Raw genomic sequence first — 17,757 nt, forward strand, 5'->3', positions numbered from 1 at the left:
AAGGTTTAAAGATAGCCTTCACTATCAAAAAGCTACTTTAACAGGTATAGCATTCTTGGGCTTTCAAAAAATCTTTCACAAAACTCTCCACTTAAAGCATCTACCAAGGTCCCTTGAACTAGTAATTGGCTACAGAACAGAATGAAGAAATAAACAGATGGTGTTCATATTGGAGAAACATACAAAATGGAACAACATCAGGTTTAGGGTCTGAGATCACTGTTTTTCAATTTTGTTTATAAATGATTGAATGACATGTAATAGAAAGATAGCCAAGTTTGTTAGCTGAATAATAAATTCAAAAAAGATACTATATTGCAAAGTTTTTAAAAGGATAATTACGTGGAAGAACATAGTTCACTATCAATAAATGGAAATGGAATAAAAATACTTTGCATCAACGGATACTTTTGCGTGAATTTCATGCTAAGAATCACTAGGAAATTATTTAAAAAATAGAGCTGTCAATGTAGTCATTGCCTTATGTAAAAGTAAATGAGTCCTCTAATAGGAAAAACTATTATATACGGGCTTTTTATTTTAAACAATTGATAAAAGTATGACTTAGCATAGAAATCATCACTCAAACTCACTAAAACCAAATATAGAATGCTTCTGGATTTTTAAAGTAATGTACTTTTTAATTAACAGTCCATGCAATCTATCAGATGACACAGCTACCAATTTATCTTTTTTAGCATAGGGACAAATGTGACTAAAGTCTTGATTTCTGCCTCTTGAATCAGACAGAATATCTTAAACAGCTGCTGCAGACATGGATAAGAGTTTTAACTTTCCCTTCTTGATGTGAGCTTCTAAGGTTTACCTAGTTGACCACTGCACATTACAGAATGATTCTTTGTCCTGATACAGCTAGAATTTTATTAAATTATTAAGTTCTCAACAAGTAAATACGGAGGCAACAGAACTGCCTCTTGGTGAGTTCCACTGATATCTGAGTTTATTCTACATACACTTTGATGGACAAGTATGGGACCATTGTGATACAGGATACAATATGCTTGACCTTACATTTATATAAAATATTTTTTTCTGAATTCTGCATAAATGCTATTTCTTATGACAATAAAGAATTTGGGTGAAAATGACTTACTATATTGTTTATTTCTTACTTACCTCTTTTTATTAAAGTGCCCTATAATTTTTGTGCAACTGGAATTGTCTCCACCACAAATCCCACACTTATCATACAGGAGCTTTGAACCAATAATGCCATCACATCCAGTTCGTACACATTTTCCACGGACACATACTGAATTGCTATATGGCCTACATTCTGTGCCATCAGTCACCTGTTCAATAACATAACTATGTTTAAATTGAAATTTCTTTTCATTTTTAGTTATACACAGGCACACAAACATAAACATTATGGATAAATATAGAACATTGTTAATACACCTAATAATAGTTTACATCTAATAATAATATAGTAATAAAATATGCAATGTTATAACTGTTTAAAGAAAGCTAGCAGGGCTACTATATGTTGAGCTCCGAAAGAACAGTCATATGCTTACACTGATTTTACTAATGAACATTCTATAACATAAAAGTTCAGAAATGTAAGTATTCGATAAGCAAGCAGAATAACTATTTTACCTTTTGAGAGAAAACTACATAGTAGCCAGTTCCTTTAGCTCGGCAGGTAAGCTTGCAAACATCTCCTGGGAGTACTCCTGCATATTTTGGAACCCATTCTACAAATGTTTTGACACCTTTTGCATCTGATTGGTAACCATTTCTTGCTTCACATTGTTCTTGGCGGAAAGCTTTAGCTGAAGAAGAAAAATCCATTCATTATTACTCATATCTATGGGGATAGTGTCTCAAAAGTTAATGTAAACATCAGGGGTGTATTATTTCTAACACTTCAGTCCTGGAAGACTCAGGTTCTATTTGAGGACAAAGCAGGTTCTATTTCAGGACAAAAAGACTTAATCAAAAGCCATTTGTCTATCATGCCCATCACTAATGAAGTTCCACAGGATCCTATTATGATGATTTGTGTGCTATTCACTGTGGTAATACAAGCTACCTGCAGCATATAAGCTACAGATGGGTGGCTATAATAAATGTAATAAACAAACAAACACACAAATCAACCTCAGAGTCCTTCTATGGAGGCCATACAGATGGCAAAGCTGTTGTGGCTAATTATTTCCCCTCTACTACCAATTTCAATTTCCTTTCACAGGCTACAGAAAATATAACTGTGATATGGGATGGTACAAGATAGTCACTTTTTCAGCCTGTAGCTAACAGATCTGTAATTGTGATGAGATTACCAATGTATTAGCAAAGACAATCCTTCTGTTTCTTTTTAACTATTACAACTATACTCCCTACAATCTGACCAATACTGGATGATATCTGGAGAGACTGGATTTATATACACAGAAGTGGAATATAACATTATCTCTTCCCAGGATATTTACCAAGTGCAGTTTGCTGCAAATAATTTAGAATAACATTAATCTGAGCCCAGCATTTTCTCAAAATTTCCATCTAAACTTAGTTCACAGCCCTTCCGCCCCAAGAAGTCAATATAGCATCTTAATTTCATTTCTTTTTCTTTTTAGCCATAGAGCAAGAGCAGAAGAGGAACTATTATTATTATTATTGTTATTGTTAAACATTTGGAATTTAGATATGCAAAAATGGACTAGTAGATTCAAATCTTCTGCTATAGTCTAACATAGCCTTTGTATTGCTTGTATTGCTATTCTTGCTTTATAGAAAAATTACCATTGGCAGGACAGGGCATGATGTTACAAGACCTATAGACAGCCCGTTTTCCTGTGCAATATCGACCGTTGTTTCTAGGTGCTGGGTTATTGCAGTGCCGATAGGTGAACTGGACACCTCCACCACATGAACGAGAGCAATGTCCCCACGGTCCCCAGGATCCCCAGTTGCCATGGTTTGAAGCCTAAAACATAAATTTCACCATATTATAAAATGCTAATTGATGGTAGCTGGAAAAAAAATCAAATATCAGTCATCTTTCCTATTTTATCTTTCTATCCACAGTTGTTTTTTATTACTATTATTTTGTATTTTAACTTTCCTTGAATAAACTAAATATTTTTTTTAAAAAAAAGAACAATGTAGTCTTTAAAATAAAGATACGTGACATTGGTCAGTCACTGATCTTAACAATGTTCCAGGTTGTTGCATTAGATAATACTCTCCAGATGTGCAGAAATTGGGTGTAACTATAATAAATTAAGCATGAACAATGTTCAGTCAATCATTTAATGAAAATGTTAGCCTAAATGAAATTCTCCAACTTTTCAGTAATTTTGTTACATTAAAGATGGAAGTCCTAATCAGATATTTAGAATGCTACACCATATGGCATCAGAAGGCATGCTGTACGGTTGATAAGATAAAGTTTTCAATAAAATGAGCAAAAGAGAGCTTTGGTGTCAATTGCACCCCAATAAGAGAATGTGGGAATCCTTGATTAACACTTCACTCTCCCAAGGGATCATTCCATTTGAAGCATCAATTAAATGTGAATAATGTGATCAAATTAAATGTGCCTAATGTGATTAAAACTTAACTTCACCTAGTTTAATAATTAAAATAGCAACATACCGAATAATATTTTTTCTTTGTCTTATCAACACATTTCCCTTGAAGGCAGATCCTTCCTTTTCCACATGGTGTCCCCTCCACAGCAGGAAGCTTCTTGGTCAAGCACACCATTTGACCTTGGCGAATGACTGCACACCACAGACGAGAGCACACATCCATTCCAGGACACACTGTGTATTCAGGTCCAAATGCCAGCTTGCACTGGCGAATGGCATCATATGTTTGTCCTGGAAGTTCCTCAGGACCTAAGATATGTTTTCGTGGTTGATCCAGTAAACAGTTACCTGAAACAACAACCTCATTTATAATTTGTTTCCTTTCTAAGATACTTGCCATACTTTTAAGCTTTCCAACATGATAAAATTTTCAAAATTTTCTTTCAATTCAATTTACTACTTATATTTGTGCAAATCTGATAATTTATCACTACATCCTATTTCTGTCTATATATTGTAAAACCTCTTCCTTTCTAATATAACTAATCTCATAGATTGCCAGTTATGATTCATTTATTTTAGCATAGTTCCACAAAAAAACTGTGCTATACATTACACGTAGATGCACACCTTTGCTTTGAATTGCATTTCAATTTATAATTGATCGTATGAATTACAAAATAGGACACAGAACTTTACTTTTCATGTGTGTTTGCTTCCGTTTGCCCAAAGTGACTTTGTGAGTGGGATCTTCCATATTAATCAGTTGAATTTATAAGCCTTAAAAAAAAAATGATGACCAAAACTGCCATTTGAGAATTGCTGAGGCAATACCACTTCTGTAAAGGTAAAACTTTTAAAGGAAAGCCAGAACAAGCATGACTTAAAACTGTAGCCAACAAAATAATTTAAGACTAGAAGAAGCAGGTGAGAATCTTCTATTCAAAAACCAAACAAAATTTGTACAGGAAATAGAATATTGATGGCAGGAATTCATTAAGCATGCTTAAGTGCAAGATGAATCACAAAACTCAACAGCAAGTATCCACATCTTTAACAAATGGGAAAATTATTATCTATGATGACAGACTTTGACTTATCAGATACTTTCCTGAAAGTAACTTGTAGTCTTGGGATTACTGCTCTAGCTAATAAGGAGTATGGAATACAGCAGCATATGATTCTCCTTTTTGGAGTTGAAATGCACTTTCTCTTTTCAACTTTTCCTATTCTTTTTGTGACGCTTGAGGCATGGCTACACAACAGTGGGCTGGTTTTGTTTTATCATTGGAGAGGGAAATACTTTAGTTTTTGTAACTAGATAGTGTTCTTTTGTTCTTCATGGTTTCCCAAGCAGAAATTTTCTGCTTTTCTAATTCACAATACTACTAGGACCAAACATTGCACAGGATTTACAGCCTGAAAATCATGAATAGAGAGAATTATTCCTGCTCCTCACCTATAATTTGCATTTATATCAGTACAGAGGTATTTGACTAATCTGAAAGATTTTTCTGCTTTTTTTATAGCCCTTGTAAGAGAAATAGGCTGAAAAATTCTTACTGAATGGGGCTGCTTGGGATTTAATGAATCTTTATTTCTTTTCAGTTACAGCAAGTTATCACAATCTGTCTTCCTTCCATTTGATAATGGATGAAAGCATTTAAATAATAAGATTCAAGTCTCATGCTTTAAAAGCATAATGAAGATAGGACTCATCTTTAAAAGGGGGGACTTTTAAAGAATAAGGACTCATCTTTAAAAGTTTCTTTTGCAATAAATCAATAACTACATTTCCTTGAAGAACTAACCCATCATGTTTCAATGAGAGCTATAGCAGGTATACAATCCATTTAGAAAAGACAGCCAAATCCATCATCTTTGGTATGCATAAAGAATAATTTATGGCAGAAAGAAGATCACTAGAGCAAACTGAAAAGCAAGCCTAATAAAGATTTAATTAAACAATTAATTCAATTGTGGGGTCCTTTTTTGCTGCCTGTCCTAAGATTTTAGTGAATATCAAGGTGAATAAATACAGTAAGATTTTAAACCACCGGGCTTCCTTTTTAGAAATATGTTTTTACCTGAAAAGGAACTTATTTTGGCTTAGAAGGTCTATAAGTCTACAAAAGGCTATACCGCCCTGAATATTCAAAGTTACTTTGAAGGAAATGGTAAAGAGAGCAACTGTTTCTAAACTCAAGTTTTTATCGCACCAAATCCCTGTTAGAATTTGTGTGTTTTAAAAAAAGACCTGAGATAAATATTCAAAATTTGATTCAATTCTTGAAGAAAAAAAATTCTGCTTTCTTAGCAACTTCTACTTTCCTAGCAAGTGATGATAGAATCTCTGAATAGACAAAATAAAGGAGGCATCATGATCTAAAGCTTAACAATGACCACCTTTCAAAGTAGCATTAATACATTAATGAGAGCAGGGGTATGCATTGCCCCCCAAACTCTTGTTCCTTTTTTGGAGAAACACATTTAGAAACTACAAATAAGCATCTTTATTGTTTTTAAGACTCAATTAATGGTTTAGAAACAGTATTTTTGGTACCTTAGCGTGTGACGCTCAATATTGACTTACCACATAGTTTATTCTAACAATAAACAGAAAAATAAGTCTGCTGCTTTGGAAGTTGGCATTTGTTCTGCATGTAGACAGAGAAATGCTACAGTAGCCAACAACAAGACAAGTGTCACTGCCCAGAAAACAGCTGGTGGCCACAAGGAATCCTGCAGGCTGTGGTTAAGAAATACTCCAGCAACTGTAAATAGAATGTTGAGTACATGGAGCTACTGCAAGGACAGGTAGTGAAAGATTCCTTTAACTATCTAAGGAAGCATTTATGTTCAGTTACAATGTGCACCAAAGCAGGTGCCTTTATTATAGACACCCCATAGAAAGACGTCCATTTCTTGTACAATCTACCAACTGTGGAGAGAGAAGAAATTCTTTCTCTGGGTGGGCAAAAATAGCCATTTCTGCTTTCTTTCTAGCTAGATTTTTTGGCTAGCCACATTAACCCGCAAAGAAGAAAAGTATTATTCTTTCTTCCAACCCTTCCCTTTATAACCACACGGGGGAGACACACCTCCATAAACTTGAATTATTGCCAATTCATGAAAATAATCTGCATTTTCTTCTGTTATTTTAATTTATTTCATTATTTGTAACATTTGTGATCTACATTTTCATTAGATCTCATAAAGAAAATGAACCACAGCTTTGTGGTCTAAACTCTTCCTGAATAAGAACCAATTAGAGATAGAGTTTTTCGGTTATTGTTATTTTTGTTACCAATTTTGTTACATTGCCATTGTCCCCCACCCCAAAGATCCAAAGTGAAAGCTAATAGAATTGAAATAAAAACAACCACTGGGGAAAAAAGGATTAAGTACTCAATATTATTATGGTAATTTTTAAAAAGCAGCTAATGGTGTAAAGAGTGGTGAACACAAAATGTTATTTGCAAGTTAGGATAAGATAAGGAATAGCTTATTGGAAAATATAGTTGTAGGTTTTTATTGCTTAAGGATACCTGTGATATTGTTATTCAAAATATTATTGAATATTTTGTATTTTGGTATTCCAGTATTTTGGAATTGGTAGCAATAAACAAATTCAATAATAACAACATCAGCCTTTCTCTGTTTAGATTCTGTTAATGTAATTTTAAGATTAAGATAGCATTCATTGTTGGGCCTTGTGCCTGGATTATTTTAAAGGGCTAACATCAATCTTGTAATCAGGTTTGCAGTCAGTCTTCTCCCCTCCTTTCTTTTTACTCTCTGAAAAACTAGGCAGAATCCATCTCTTCTTCCTGTTTCCATGGTCATTCTAGCATACCACCATTACAGTTCCACAAACACCCTCTGAAACAGAATAGGCTATCAGGCAAAAGGAGTATTCCAGTGTAAAAGTTCCTCTTTCTACGTGGAAAGTGGATATAGAATAGGAGTCTCCAATTTGACAACTTTAAGACTTGTGCACTTCAACTCACATAATTCTAATCTAGTGGGACTAGAAATCAGTTCTAGCCTGGTTCTTAACCACTATACCATAGCATTATTTATTATTATGGTTGGCCTCTCAGTGAGCCAGGTGTTTAGATATTGTCAACTCCAGATAACAGTGCCATTTCTCCCCCCCCCCCCGACCCAAGGTTTGATCCTCAATGTGCATCAGGCCTTGATAGCTTGGGTCAACTCCATAGTTACCATAGTGGTCATGATCATCCAAGTCACTTCAGACTCTAAATTCTTCCAAAACCATGAAAAATGTAATGCCACTCCAAACACAGTTCAGGCTGGGAAGTTTCTACACAACAAGGAGGATAGTGCACTCATAGGAAATACATCTGAAAGCTGCCAGAGTTTCTCAGATGACAGTATGTACTCTCCCATTGTACCATCCTCCATAATTACCACAGGTAAGATTTATAAAGTAATTTCACAGTCCAAACTTTCCACACTCCTAATATTCATCCACCAACACTCTTAAATATACTAGGCCACCAAAATTCTAATCTCATCGTGAACTTCAATCTTGCCTTGGCACCATTGTGAAGAAGCATAATTTATCTTACCAGTTGGCAACAGGTCCTACCTTTCAGACCATTTCAGGACCAAAAATGAATAATCTACTTTTGCTGCTGCAAAGTCAGGGTTTTTCTACATTAAGATACTCACCTATTATTTTTCAATGGCTGGGTTTTGATTTCATCCTATTAATTTTTGTTATCAGAAAAAACAAGATTAGCTGAGTCTTGTCTTTCGTTAATGTATAGAACTCAATCTAATTTTCCAGGGAAAAAATCCTCCTATCAATATATCAGTATAGATAATGCTTCTGAGTACATATAGCACATCTGTGTTGAAGTTTGTGAGAGGAAAAAAGATTGTTTACAGAGGAAATGGGAGGTATTTAGAACTATAAACATTTTGATGGGAAGTTTGCAGGAGATAGGCTCTAAATATCTCTGAAGAAAAGCACTTTGTACATGAAAATTAATTTAGGCTGTGAGTTCTATTCTTTGGAAAGATAGGCTGAAACATAACTGGACTCTGTGTTATCAATGTTTAATCAATTTTGTAAAGGGCACACTTTTTAAATTACATCTTTATTACTTTTTAAGTAACTCATAGCAGCTGATATACATAATACTCTTTCTTTCTTTTATTTTGCCTACAACAACCCTGTGAGATTTGTTTGGCTAAGAGAAAGTGATTGGTCCAAAGTCATTAGATGGGTTTCATACCTAAGGCAGGACTAGAACTCACAAACTTTTCTCTACTAATTCTCATATCCTGTGATATAATCCAATGCATATTGACTGGATGAAAGTCACCTGAAGAAAAGCTGTCTGTCCACTCATCCACCCTCTCTGTTTCTCTGTCTCTGTCTCTCTCTAGCCTGCCCATCTTGTGGTTCAGGCAACTCTGAGCAGTTTTTAATCACTAGAAGGCTAATTAAATACTTCTACATCCTCTAAGGGAATTCAGAGATGAAACTAAATTGAAAAAAGGGGGGTTGGATGAGAATATATACAAGGATTCTATACCAAATCTATCCTTGCCCACATGTGTAATTACTAAAAATAGCACTTCTATTGTTCATTCATATGTACACTGACATGAGTTAATGCTTATCAACTGTTCAATTAGAAACAAAAAAAAAAAAATAGAAGAAAATGGGATAAAACATCTGATTGCATCAGTACTGCAAATATTCCCATATAGTGCTTTTCTAGAGTTTTGCATGTAAACTCTGTTTTTCATCTACAAGTATTTTAGTTGCCATAACAACTGGATCCATTCCTCAGTTAGGTCATTTTTGTCTAAACCTTCTGGAATTTAAAATAGTTAAGAGCTGCAATTGCTTTATGAGTACACTGAAGCATTTTGTTAAAAAGTCGATGAATAATACTAGATGATAGTAAGAAGCTGCAAGTTCCTTGAAGCTGTATGAAGCCTTTATTTAATAGTCTAGAAAACCTAGGTACTAATGTCTGCTTACTTATCTATGTAGTGTATCATTTTTGCTTCAGTTATTCTCCTATTTCATATTTTTAATCTATTGTTATCAGTACTTAGAATTAGTTGTTGTTATCATTACTTTGTATTTGTTTAATAGTGTACCTCTTTGCATATATTATCCAAGGCTCTTAGATTGGAGTTTCATAAATCCAAACAATTTCTAGGGGCAGCAAAGGTAATTTTCCGTATCTCTTTGTGGTCCTTCATTGTTATCAGAATTTTGCACCCGAAATCAGGTAACTCTGTATTATTTATATTTGGGTGTATGTGTCTTGAGTCAGTGGACACCTGGCAATTGCCTGGACAAGTCCCTGCAGTTTTCCTGGCAAGATTTTTTTTCAGAAGTGGTTTGCCATTGCCTGCTTTTTAGGACTGAGAAAGACTGACTGGACCAAGCTCACATAATTGGGACTAGAACTCACAGTTCTAGCCTGATTATTAACCACTTACACAAAACTGGCATTATTTATTATTAGGGTTGGTGGCGATTTTATTCATCAAGTTCCCAAAGATCTAAGGCAGATGTTGTTATTTGATGGTGTTAAAGTAGGGTGTAAGTTGATTCAAGTACAGCTGCATTTTGCAATTGATCGATGGGGATTTTGTGATTCTCTAGTTGCTTTGTGATTGGACCCAAAGTGCCTAATACTGTTGATATTTTGTGTTCTTTTGCCACAGTCATTCTACTTCTCTTTGCAAGTTTGTGTATTTTGTGATTTTCTCCACTTTTTTTTCTTCTATTCTGTTGTCTCCAGGAACTGCAATATCTACTAAGAGCCACAGTGACGCATTGGTTAGAGTCGAGTACTGCAGGCTACTTCTGCTTACTGCCGGCTGCCTGCAATTTGGCAGTTCAAATCTCACCAGGCTCAAGGTTGACTCAGCTTTCCAAGGTGGGTAAAATGAGGACCCAAATTGTTTGGGGCAATATACTGACACTCAGTGGTTGGAGTCAATTTTTTTTTTACTATCGGTTCTGTGGATGTGGCTTGGTGGGCATGGCAGGGAAAGGATACTGTAAAATCTCCATTCCCACCCCATTAACCTGCTTTCCCGCTCTGTTCTCCTGTGCAGGGCAACAAAAGAAAACCTAGCTGATCAGCTGGGACTCGGGAGGCAGAGAAAAGATGGGGGTGGGGACAGTCAAAGGTGGAATTTGTTGGTTCTCCCAACTATTCAAAATTTCCACTACTGGTTCTCCAGAACTGGTCAGAACCTGCTGAATACCACCTCTGCTGACACTGTAAACTACTTAGAGAGGGCTGTAAAGCACTGTAAAGTGGTATATAAGTCTAAGTGCTATTGCTATTGCTATTATCCAGTCTTTTTAGTCTTATGCTAAGTCTGGAGTATTATGTGGCAAGTACTTGTCTGTTTGAATTCTTGAATTCTCCCAGAGAACTTTATTTTCTTCATTTTCTGTTACTTTATTATTATCTGCTGCTATTACTGCTAATTGAAAGAGCAATAACAGTATTAAATGTGCCACAGTACTCTGCCTACCTATTGGAGGCATATACTAATCATTTCTGGAGTTGCATAGATGCTACACTGAAGGAGTGTGAAAGTATTTATTTATTATTAGATTGTCTCTTAAAGCTAAACTAGAAACTTAATTTTTAAAACTTGGGAGGCTCTCAAAATTCAGCATGATATCCAATGTCAATGTCAATACATACCATGCCCATCATCCAGAAATTCTGTTATCGTAACTGAGGTACATTTGGACCACGGTTTGGAAGCATCAATGCTTGTTAAGATGGAAGACATAAGTCTCTTATCTTCCATGGAACCAAAGTTCTCTTCACAGAATTTGGAGTCATCATGGGAAAGTCCAAGGAGGTGCCCTTTGGAAACAAAAACAACAACTATAATGCTTTACTGCTGAATATAAATTCCCCCCAAAAGTATTTTTCTTCTGAAATTGACAAATGAAAATATTTATCCATTTACTTAATGATTCTTGTATTGCAGGTTTGTACTGTATGAAAAAAAATGGTGATCGTTTTGTGACCCCATTTATTTTTATTGTAATTGTTGGAAACTACATTTTATAGCTTTCCAAATGGGATTATATCCTATTATTTTAAGGCAGGCACATACTTTGTATTATGAAAGTATACAAAGAAGCTCCAAATCACAACCAGCAGACTCTAACCCACAATGAGGAATAACTTTGAAGTTCCATGGGAAATGATCAGTTCTACTAATTAAATTGATCAAATTTATATTTTCTTCCTGGCTCTACCCAACTCATTTTAGGTAGAACTCAGAGAAGAAATACAGTATGGCTCTCAGCCTAAAAACACTAATTAGGCACTGCTGCTTTAGAAAGTTTTAGAAACATAACTTGAGTAATGGATTCTTTGTTTTTTTTACCATAATTTATTTTAAGAAATTATATTGTCCCCAAAAAGTTTATTATTGAATTTTCAAACTTTTGGCCTACATCATATAAACTTCAAAAGCAATTCTATCAGATTTAGGGACACTGGGAAAAAAGCAAGGTAAGCATAAAATAGTAAATCTCCAAATATGTGTCATCATCACCCTGCTACTTTATTCCCAGTTCCTAATCTTTTATATTTTTTTATATTTTATCTCTGATTCCAAGGAAGCATTGTGGTTTTGAGACACACTTTGGCAAAAAAGCTTTCCTGTCAAATTACTCCATTTCATCTTCATTCCTGAAATTTCCCTAAAATATATGTATTTGTGGGCTAGATTGCAGCTTTCCCTACTATGCCATTGAATTATAGGCTCTGATGATTACAGATTATTCTCAGACTCTGTGAATGAGTTTACTCTGACAAATCTGATGATACCTTACAAAAATGATTTCAGCATAGGATCTCTACATGCAGAAAAATATCCTTTTTTCTCTTGATTTAACACTACAATGCAGACAAAAATGTGGGTATTATTTTTTAAAAGAATACATGGTTACATGGAAAAGAGCAAGTCACATAGCTGGAGCTTCTGTATATGCTGTTCCTTTAATGATAATTGCCAGGCTAGGTAACAACACAGAGAAGTATCTGAAATGCATACTGAGCAGATAAAAAATAGTATAAAATGTACTCTCAGATGAAAACTGAAGAAATACACCCATGATTTGCAAGCTGGGTAATTGGCATATTATGTTCTGCAATCCCAACACTTTTCACTGTCCTGAGAATTGTTTTTCTCCAGTAAAATGCAAGCTTGAGAGACTCCAGTGTCATAAGGATGTGGTCACTATAGCTGACCACACCATAATTAACTATCTCCAGCATTAGTTCTTGAGCCACTTGGAACTAAACAACCTAGAAAAGCAGAACGATATAATTGTAGAATTCTGCTCAGATGATGGATTAGATCTTTGTCATCACTTCTACAGAGTGAGTCACAACGATACACTGGTACAAGAATTACAAATAATTACATGGATGGAATTATATTTTTGCCAGGAAAGGGAGCAGAGGAATGTGAATAATGGAATAATAGAGTTTAGCTTTCTATTCATGTTGTTGTCACTCTCCCTACCAAAATAGTGACAATTCAACAAAATAAATACAGTAAAGGTACTTTTGGCATATTAGTCCTGGAGTATGAATGAATTTAAACTAATTTGGTCATTGACTGATTATATGCCATCAAGCTGGTGTCTCACTGTAGGGACCAGTTAGATAGATTCAATCATAACTAACATTATGTAAACATTTAAACTGTTGCATGCATCCATGCATAGCATGCATGTGTACCCATGCAAAGGAAAATCATTTTCCTCATGTTCAGGATTTAAAACTGGAACTTTCAGCATGCTAAATCCATATATTATTATTAAGTTTTGACACCAGAAGTATTTGGTGGACTTGTTTCTCATTTGCAAGAGAGGTCTCTATAACAAAGATATGACATCCATCCTTTCATAAAATCTTTTTTGCCAGATGAGGGAGGTTCCATGTATTCTGTCTGAAACAGTTCAGGCTTTGGGTAGTGTGCGCATATATAACTTCCAATCAATATAGCTTTTAATAAGCACATCCCTGATTATTTTAAAAGGCATTATGAATAAAACCATGCTGCACTCGATAAAAAAATGATAGATCGCATTCCTCCAGGGCTAAAAACGTACTAATAGTTTATTGTTCCCCTTCTCACAATCAGTTTTTTTTAGTTTGGTGGGGGTTTTTTCTTTTTAGAAAAGAAAGCAACCCACACATTTCAGTTCAACATAAGTTAAAATGTGGTAATGAATGTGGCCATACTGCATATTAAACAAAATACATCTTTGCATTGTGAAATGAAATACAGACTCCCATGAGGGATGTAAGAATATCCAGAATAACTCGGAAGAACTCCAGCCAGGGCAATGGTTAGACAAGATGTATCTCAATCCACACAAGAAATGGAACTGGAGAAAGCATCTCCCAGAAGGGATCCTAATTTTCTGGAAAATAAAGGCATGGTAGGGGATTTTAGCATTCTATTACTGTCACCTTCCAATAAAGATGATGTTAGTACTCATGGTTTTGGGTTTCTATCTGGACTATCTTGAAGGGCTAACATCAACTCTTGAAGGAAATGCTGTACATAAATCTGAGAAATAAATTACAATAAAAATTTGCAATAATCAAATATCCTATGAAGTTACAGAATTTTTCCCATAGGCTTCAATAGCACTTTTTAAAAAGGAGCATATATACAATGTTGCGAAGAGAAAAATAAAATGGTTTGGACCCGAGATAAAGAGAATGTTTTACTGCTGTATCTGAAAAGCACAACAGAGAAGTTATAATAATATTCTGCTAGTTATCAATTACCTAGTTTCCAAAATAAGTAAATGGAATCACTATGAATACAGCCATGAATAAAATAAAGATAAACACATTTGGACTTGTCCTTACAAATGGCATGCAAAAACCATCTTCTTCACAAAATATATAATGGGATCATCCATTTTCCAGATGTCCTGTGATTATAATTCTAAGAATTTCAATCAGTATGTTGGGTGGGAATTCTGGAAATTGTGCTTTCAGTGCATCTGGAAATGCCCAGCTGAGTAAACTCAGTTACAGTCCAAGCACATATCATCCTGGTAGTATAATAATATTGAGGATAATTAAAGCTGACATTGGTATTTTGATTTTGGGGGGATAACTTTCAGGTTTCCAGAAGTCTGGCATGATTTGTCACCGCTATTATTGGATTCCCTCTTTAGCTACTTGTTTAAATGTCTGGGACTCAAAGAGCACTTCCAGTTGGATCTAACTACTGTATTTTACCCAACACATCCTCTTTTTTAGGGTGGATGGGAAATAAGAAGAGTCTACCCAGCCCCCATTTATGTTAAGGGCACTGCAACTTCTAGCCATCAGTCACAGGGAGTCTTCTGGGATCTACCAAATAAGGATGGAGACTCAAAAAAGCCACTTTTCTGAGAAACCTTCAAATTTATAAACTGGAAATCTTGGTAAGGTATGTTTTTATGTAAAGACTCAGCACCAAAAAGTCTTAGCTAGATCATAAATAGTTCTTTTCCTAAGTTATTTATCATAATTCCTGTCAAATTAGGATGCTCTTTTCCCACAGATGATCTATTTTGTCACATGAGACCATGCCATATTTCAGAAACAAATGTCAAAATGTGAACGCTGGTATTTTACTGCTATCCAGCATTACCTTGTTTTGTTACTTGTTATTGATATAAAAAATTATCTAGAAAAACTCTAAACAGATGTTTAAATCTCCCACATTCCTATGGCACTGGTTGATGGAACTGATGCTAAACTTGTGGAAAACACTTCAGAGAGACCTATTCATTGTGTGATATGGTTTTTTTTTTAAAGCGAAGTCATTGGACTCTGCATATTAGCGAATACACTTTGACTTTGCTATGTAGCTCTTGAAAACATAGACTCTCTTAATATAAATGTTCATGAAACTACATTCACAGAGATCAGCACAATTGCATAAAACCTCTGACCACAGCCAAACTCAAGTGGAGTTACTGTTGGATTTGAGGCATTCCTTTGGTCTTTGACAAAATTGTTTCCTTGATTTTCACACGGCCTATTTCACAACCTTTGTTTAAGAGTCTGTTTTTCAAAAACACTTAAAGTCCTCAACAGCTGTAGAGCACGGAAGAGAAACTTCCCTAGGAAAAGAAAGGCTACCTTTCATGTTAAAAGGTGAGCATTTAAGAGTAGCCTTACCCAATGTGATACTTCCTTGTTGCTTGCAATTATAATTACCAAAATTTCCAGAAGTTATAGCACTGTTTTAGATCTATGAAAACTTACCGGCAAAGGCAATTTTAAACCATCAAAAACTTAACACATGGGACACAAATTGACCTTGCAAGCCAAAGATTTGTGGTCAGAATGTGCACTGGTATTATCCATCAATTTTTTACATATGTGCCCATAGTTTAAATTTAAGGTTGCAGTTCCTGTCCTGTTTTTCACCCCTCGCTTGAGCTAAATGCTGAGCTTTCATCTTTTTTTTTTTTCCAGAGCAAGCATGTTTATGAGGGCTTAATACAAATTCCTTACTCACATCAGAGGTTAAGTTGGGGACTTCATGAAGAAGTAACAATGCAAATGCATTAAATATTTTCTTCCCACAAATGTCAGCAGAACAGCTGTGGTTTAATTATAGTTTCAAGTTTTGTGTGCTTATATATGTGTATGATTTTTTAAAAAACCACAGAGCCCCATTCAGACACCTGGATATTTGCCCAAACTTTATCTCTCATAGGGAAAGCTAAGATGAAAGCTAGACATCCTTCACAATAGTTTCTTCTTCCCATGAGACTTCAAAAGATTTGCTCCTGTCTAGCCTAGGGCTTGTTCTTATCTATGATAGCTTGACAAGCTTTCAACTCACAAGACACCCTGTTCAGCTACAACTGTGGGTTTTAGAAGAAGCAAAAAGAAAAAGAAAATCATATACATAATGTTGATTTCCACATCTTAAATATCAATTGCATATAGAAAATTGGGTAGACTTAATGTAGTACAAGCTGGTATTAAGCTTATTATTGAATGTATGTATGTATGTATGTATGTATGTATGTATGTATATCTGAATCATAACACATGCAGGGCAAGTTTAAACAAACCTGTTACAGAGAGCTTTATTTTCTATGAATAAAAATAATCTGTAGCAATGGAATAATAAGGAAGTAGGACCTCAAGGAACTGTTGTAATACTGCAAAACTCTTCTGTTTGGAACAGTCCACTATTTCCTTTACTACTACTTCATTTTCTCTTTTCTATCTAGCTATCAGTTTGCAGTTTATAGCCCTTAAACGTGTTCAATATCTATTAATTCCGTCCCTCTTTTTTTAATCCTTTAAACTTTTGGATTCCCTAATCCCAATATCTCCCTTTAGAAGTCTTTTTTCCCATTAAAAAGGCAAAGCCATAGAAAATTGAGATTCTGATTATATACACTACATTTTACATTTGTATTCATATATAATACATTTTTAGTATACAGTTTAAATTGCGTTTACTTTTACTCTTAATTTTTACAATCTGAGATGCTTCTTTGATATATTTTACATTTGTATTTGCTTCATCCTCCATCACCCAAGCTGTATTACCTGTCCTATAATTCCTATGTTTAAAACTTAGTTGAGCAAATGTATCTGCCCATATTCACAATAAGTAATTATATAAAACAGTGGTCCACAAACTTTTTGGCATCGGGGACCTGTTTCATGGAAGACAATTTTTCCAATTTTTCCAGTGGGTGGATGATAGTTTCAGTTTTACTTGCTCACATACTTCTCCCTCCAGGTGTGCAGCCCAATTCCTAAAGGCCACAGACTGGTACCAGTTTGTGGTCTGTTGATTGGAGACCCCTGATATAAAGCATTCTGTTCTACTATTCCTAACTTTCTACTTTGAATCCACAATGACACTGGATATGGTATTTACACTTCCCATGCCATCTTCTTTCTCCACAAGTGTAACAAATAGGAAGATTTTTAGAAATTGCCTAGATGGTACTACCTAACAAATTTGCAGACTGTGAGAATTTACAGTTAAAGCTTATATTCTAGGACACGAGTGTCAAACTCGCCATATCACGTTGCCATCACATGATGCTTCATGACATTTTTCCCATTCACGGAGCTGGGGGGGACATGGCCTGTGCATG

At 35.0% G+C, this 17,757-nt stretch overlaps 1 protein-coding gene across 1 annotated transcript in view; it reads right to left on the bottom strand.

Annotated features, from left to right (window-relative positions):
* Positions 1-17,757, bottom strand: part of ADAMTS5 (ADAM metallopeptidase with thrombospondin type 1 motif 5) — a 48,625-nt gene that overhangs the window by 5,176 nt on the left and 25,692 nt on the right. Inside the window, exons 3-7 of the mRNA XM_026700633.2 lie at positions 11,285-11,452; positions 3,625-3,908; positions 2,770-2,953; positions 1,624-1,799; positions 1,138-1,313 (exon numbers count right to left, since the gene is read on the bottom strand). Of these exons, the coding sequence (XP_026556418.1) occupies positions 1,138-1,313; positions 1,624-1,799; positions 2,770-2,953; positions 3,625-3,908; positions 11,285-11,452 (988 nt within the window). The remainder of the gene's footprint in view (positions 1-1,137; positions 1,314-1,623; positions 1,800-2,769; positions 2,954-3,624; positions 3,909-11,284; positions 11,453-17,757) is intronic.

The sequence above is a fragment of the Pseudonaja textilis genome, chromosome 7 (assembly GCF_049901715.1).
Source record: "Pseudonaja textilis isolate UNSWEBS1 chromosome 7, rPseTex1.2, whole genome shotgun sequence".
NCBI classification, from domain to species: Eukaryota; Metazoa; Chordata; class Lepidosauria; order Squamata; family Elapidae; genus Pseudonaja; species Pseudonaja textilis.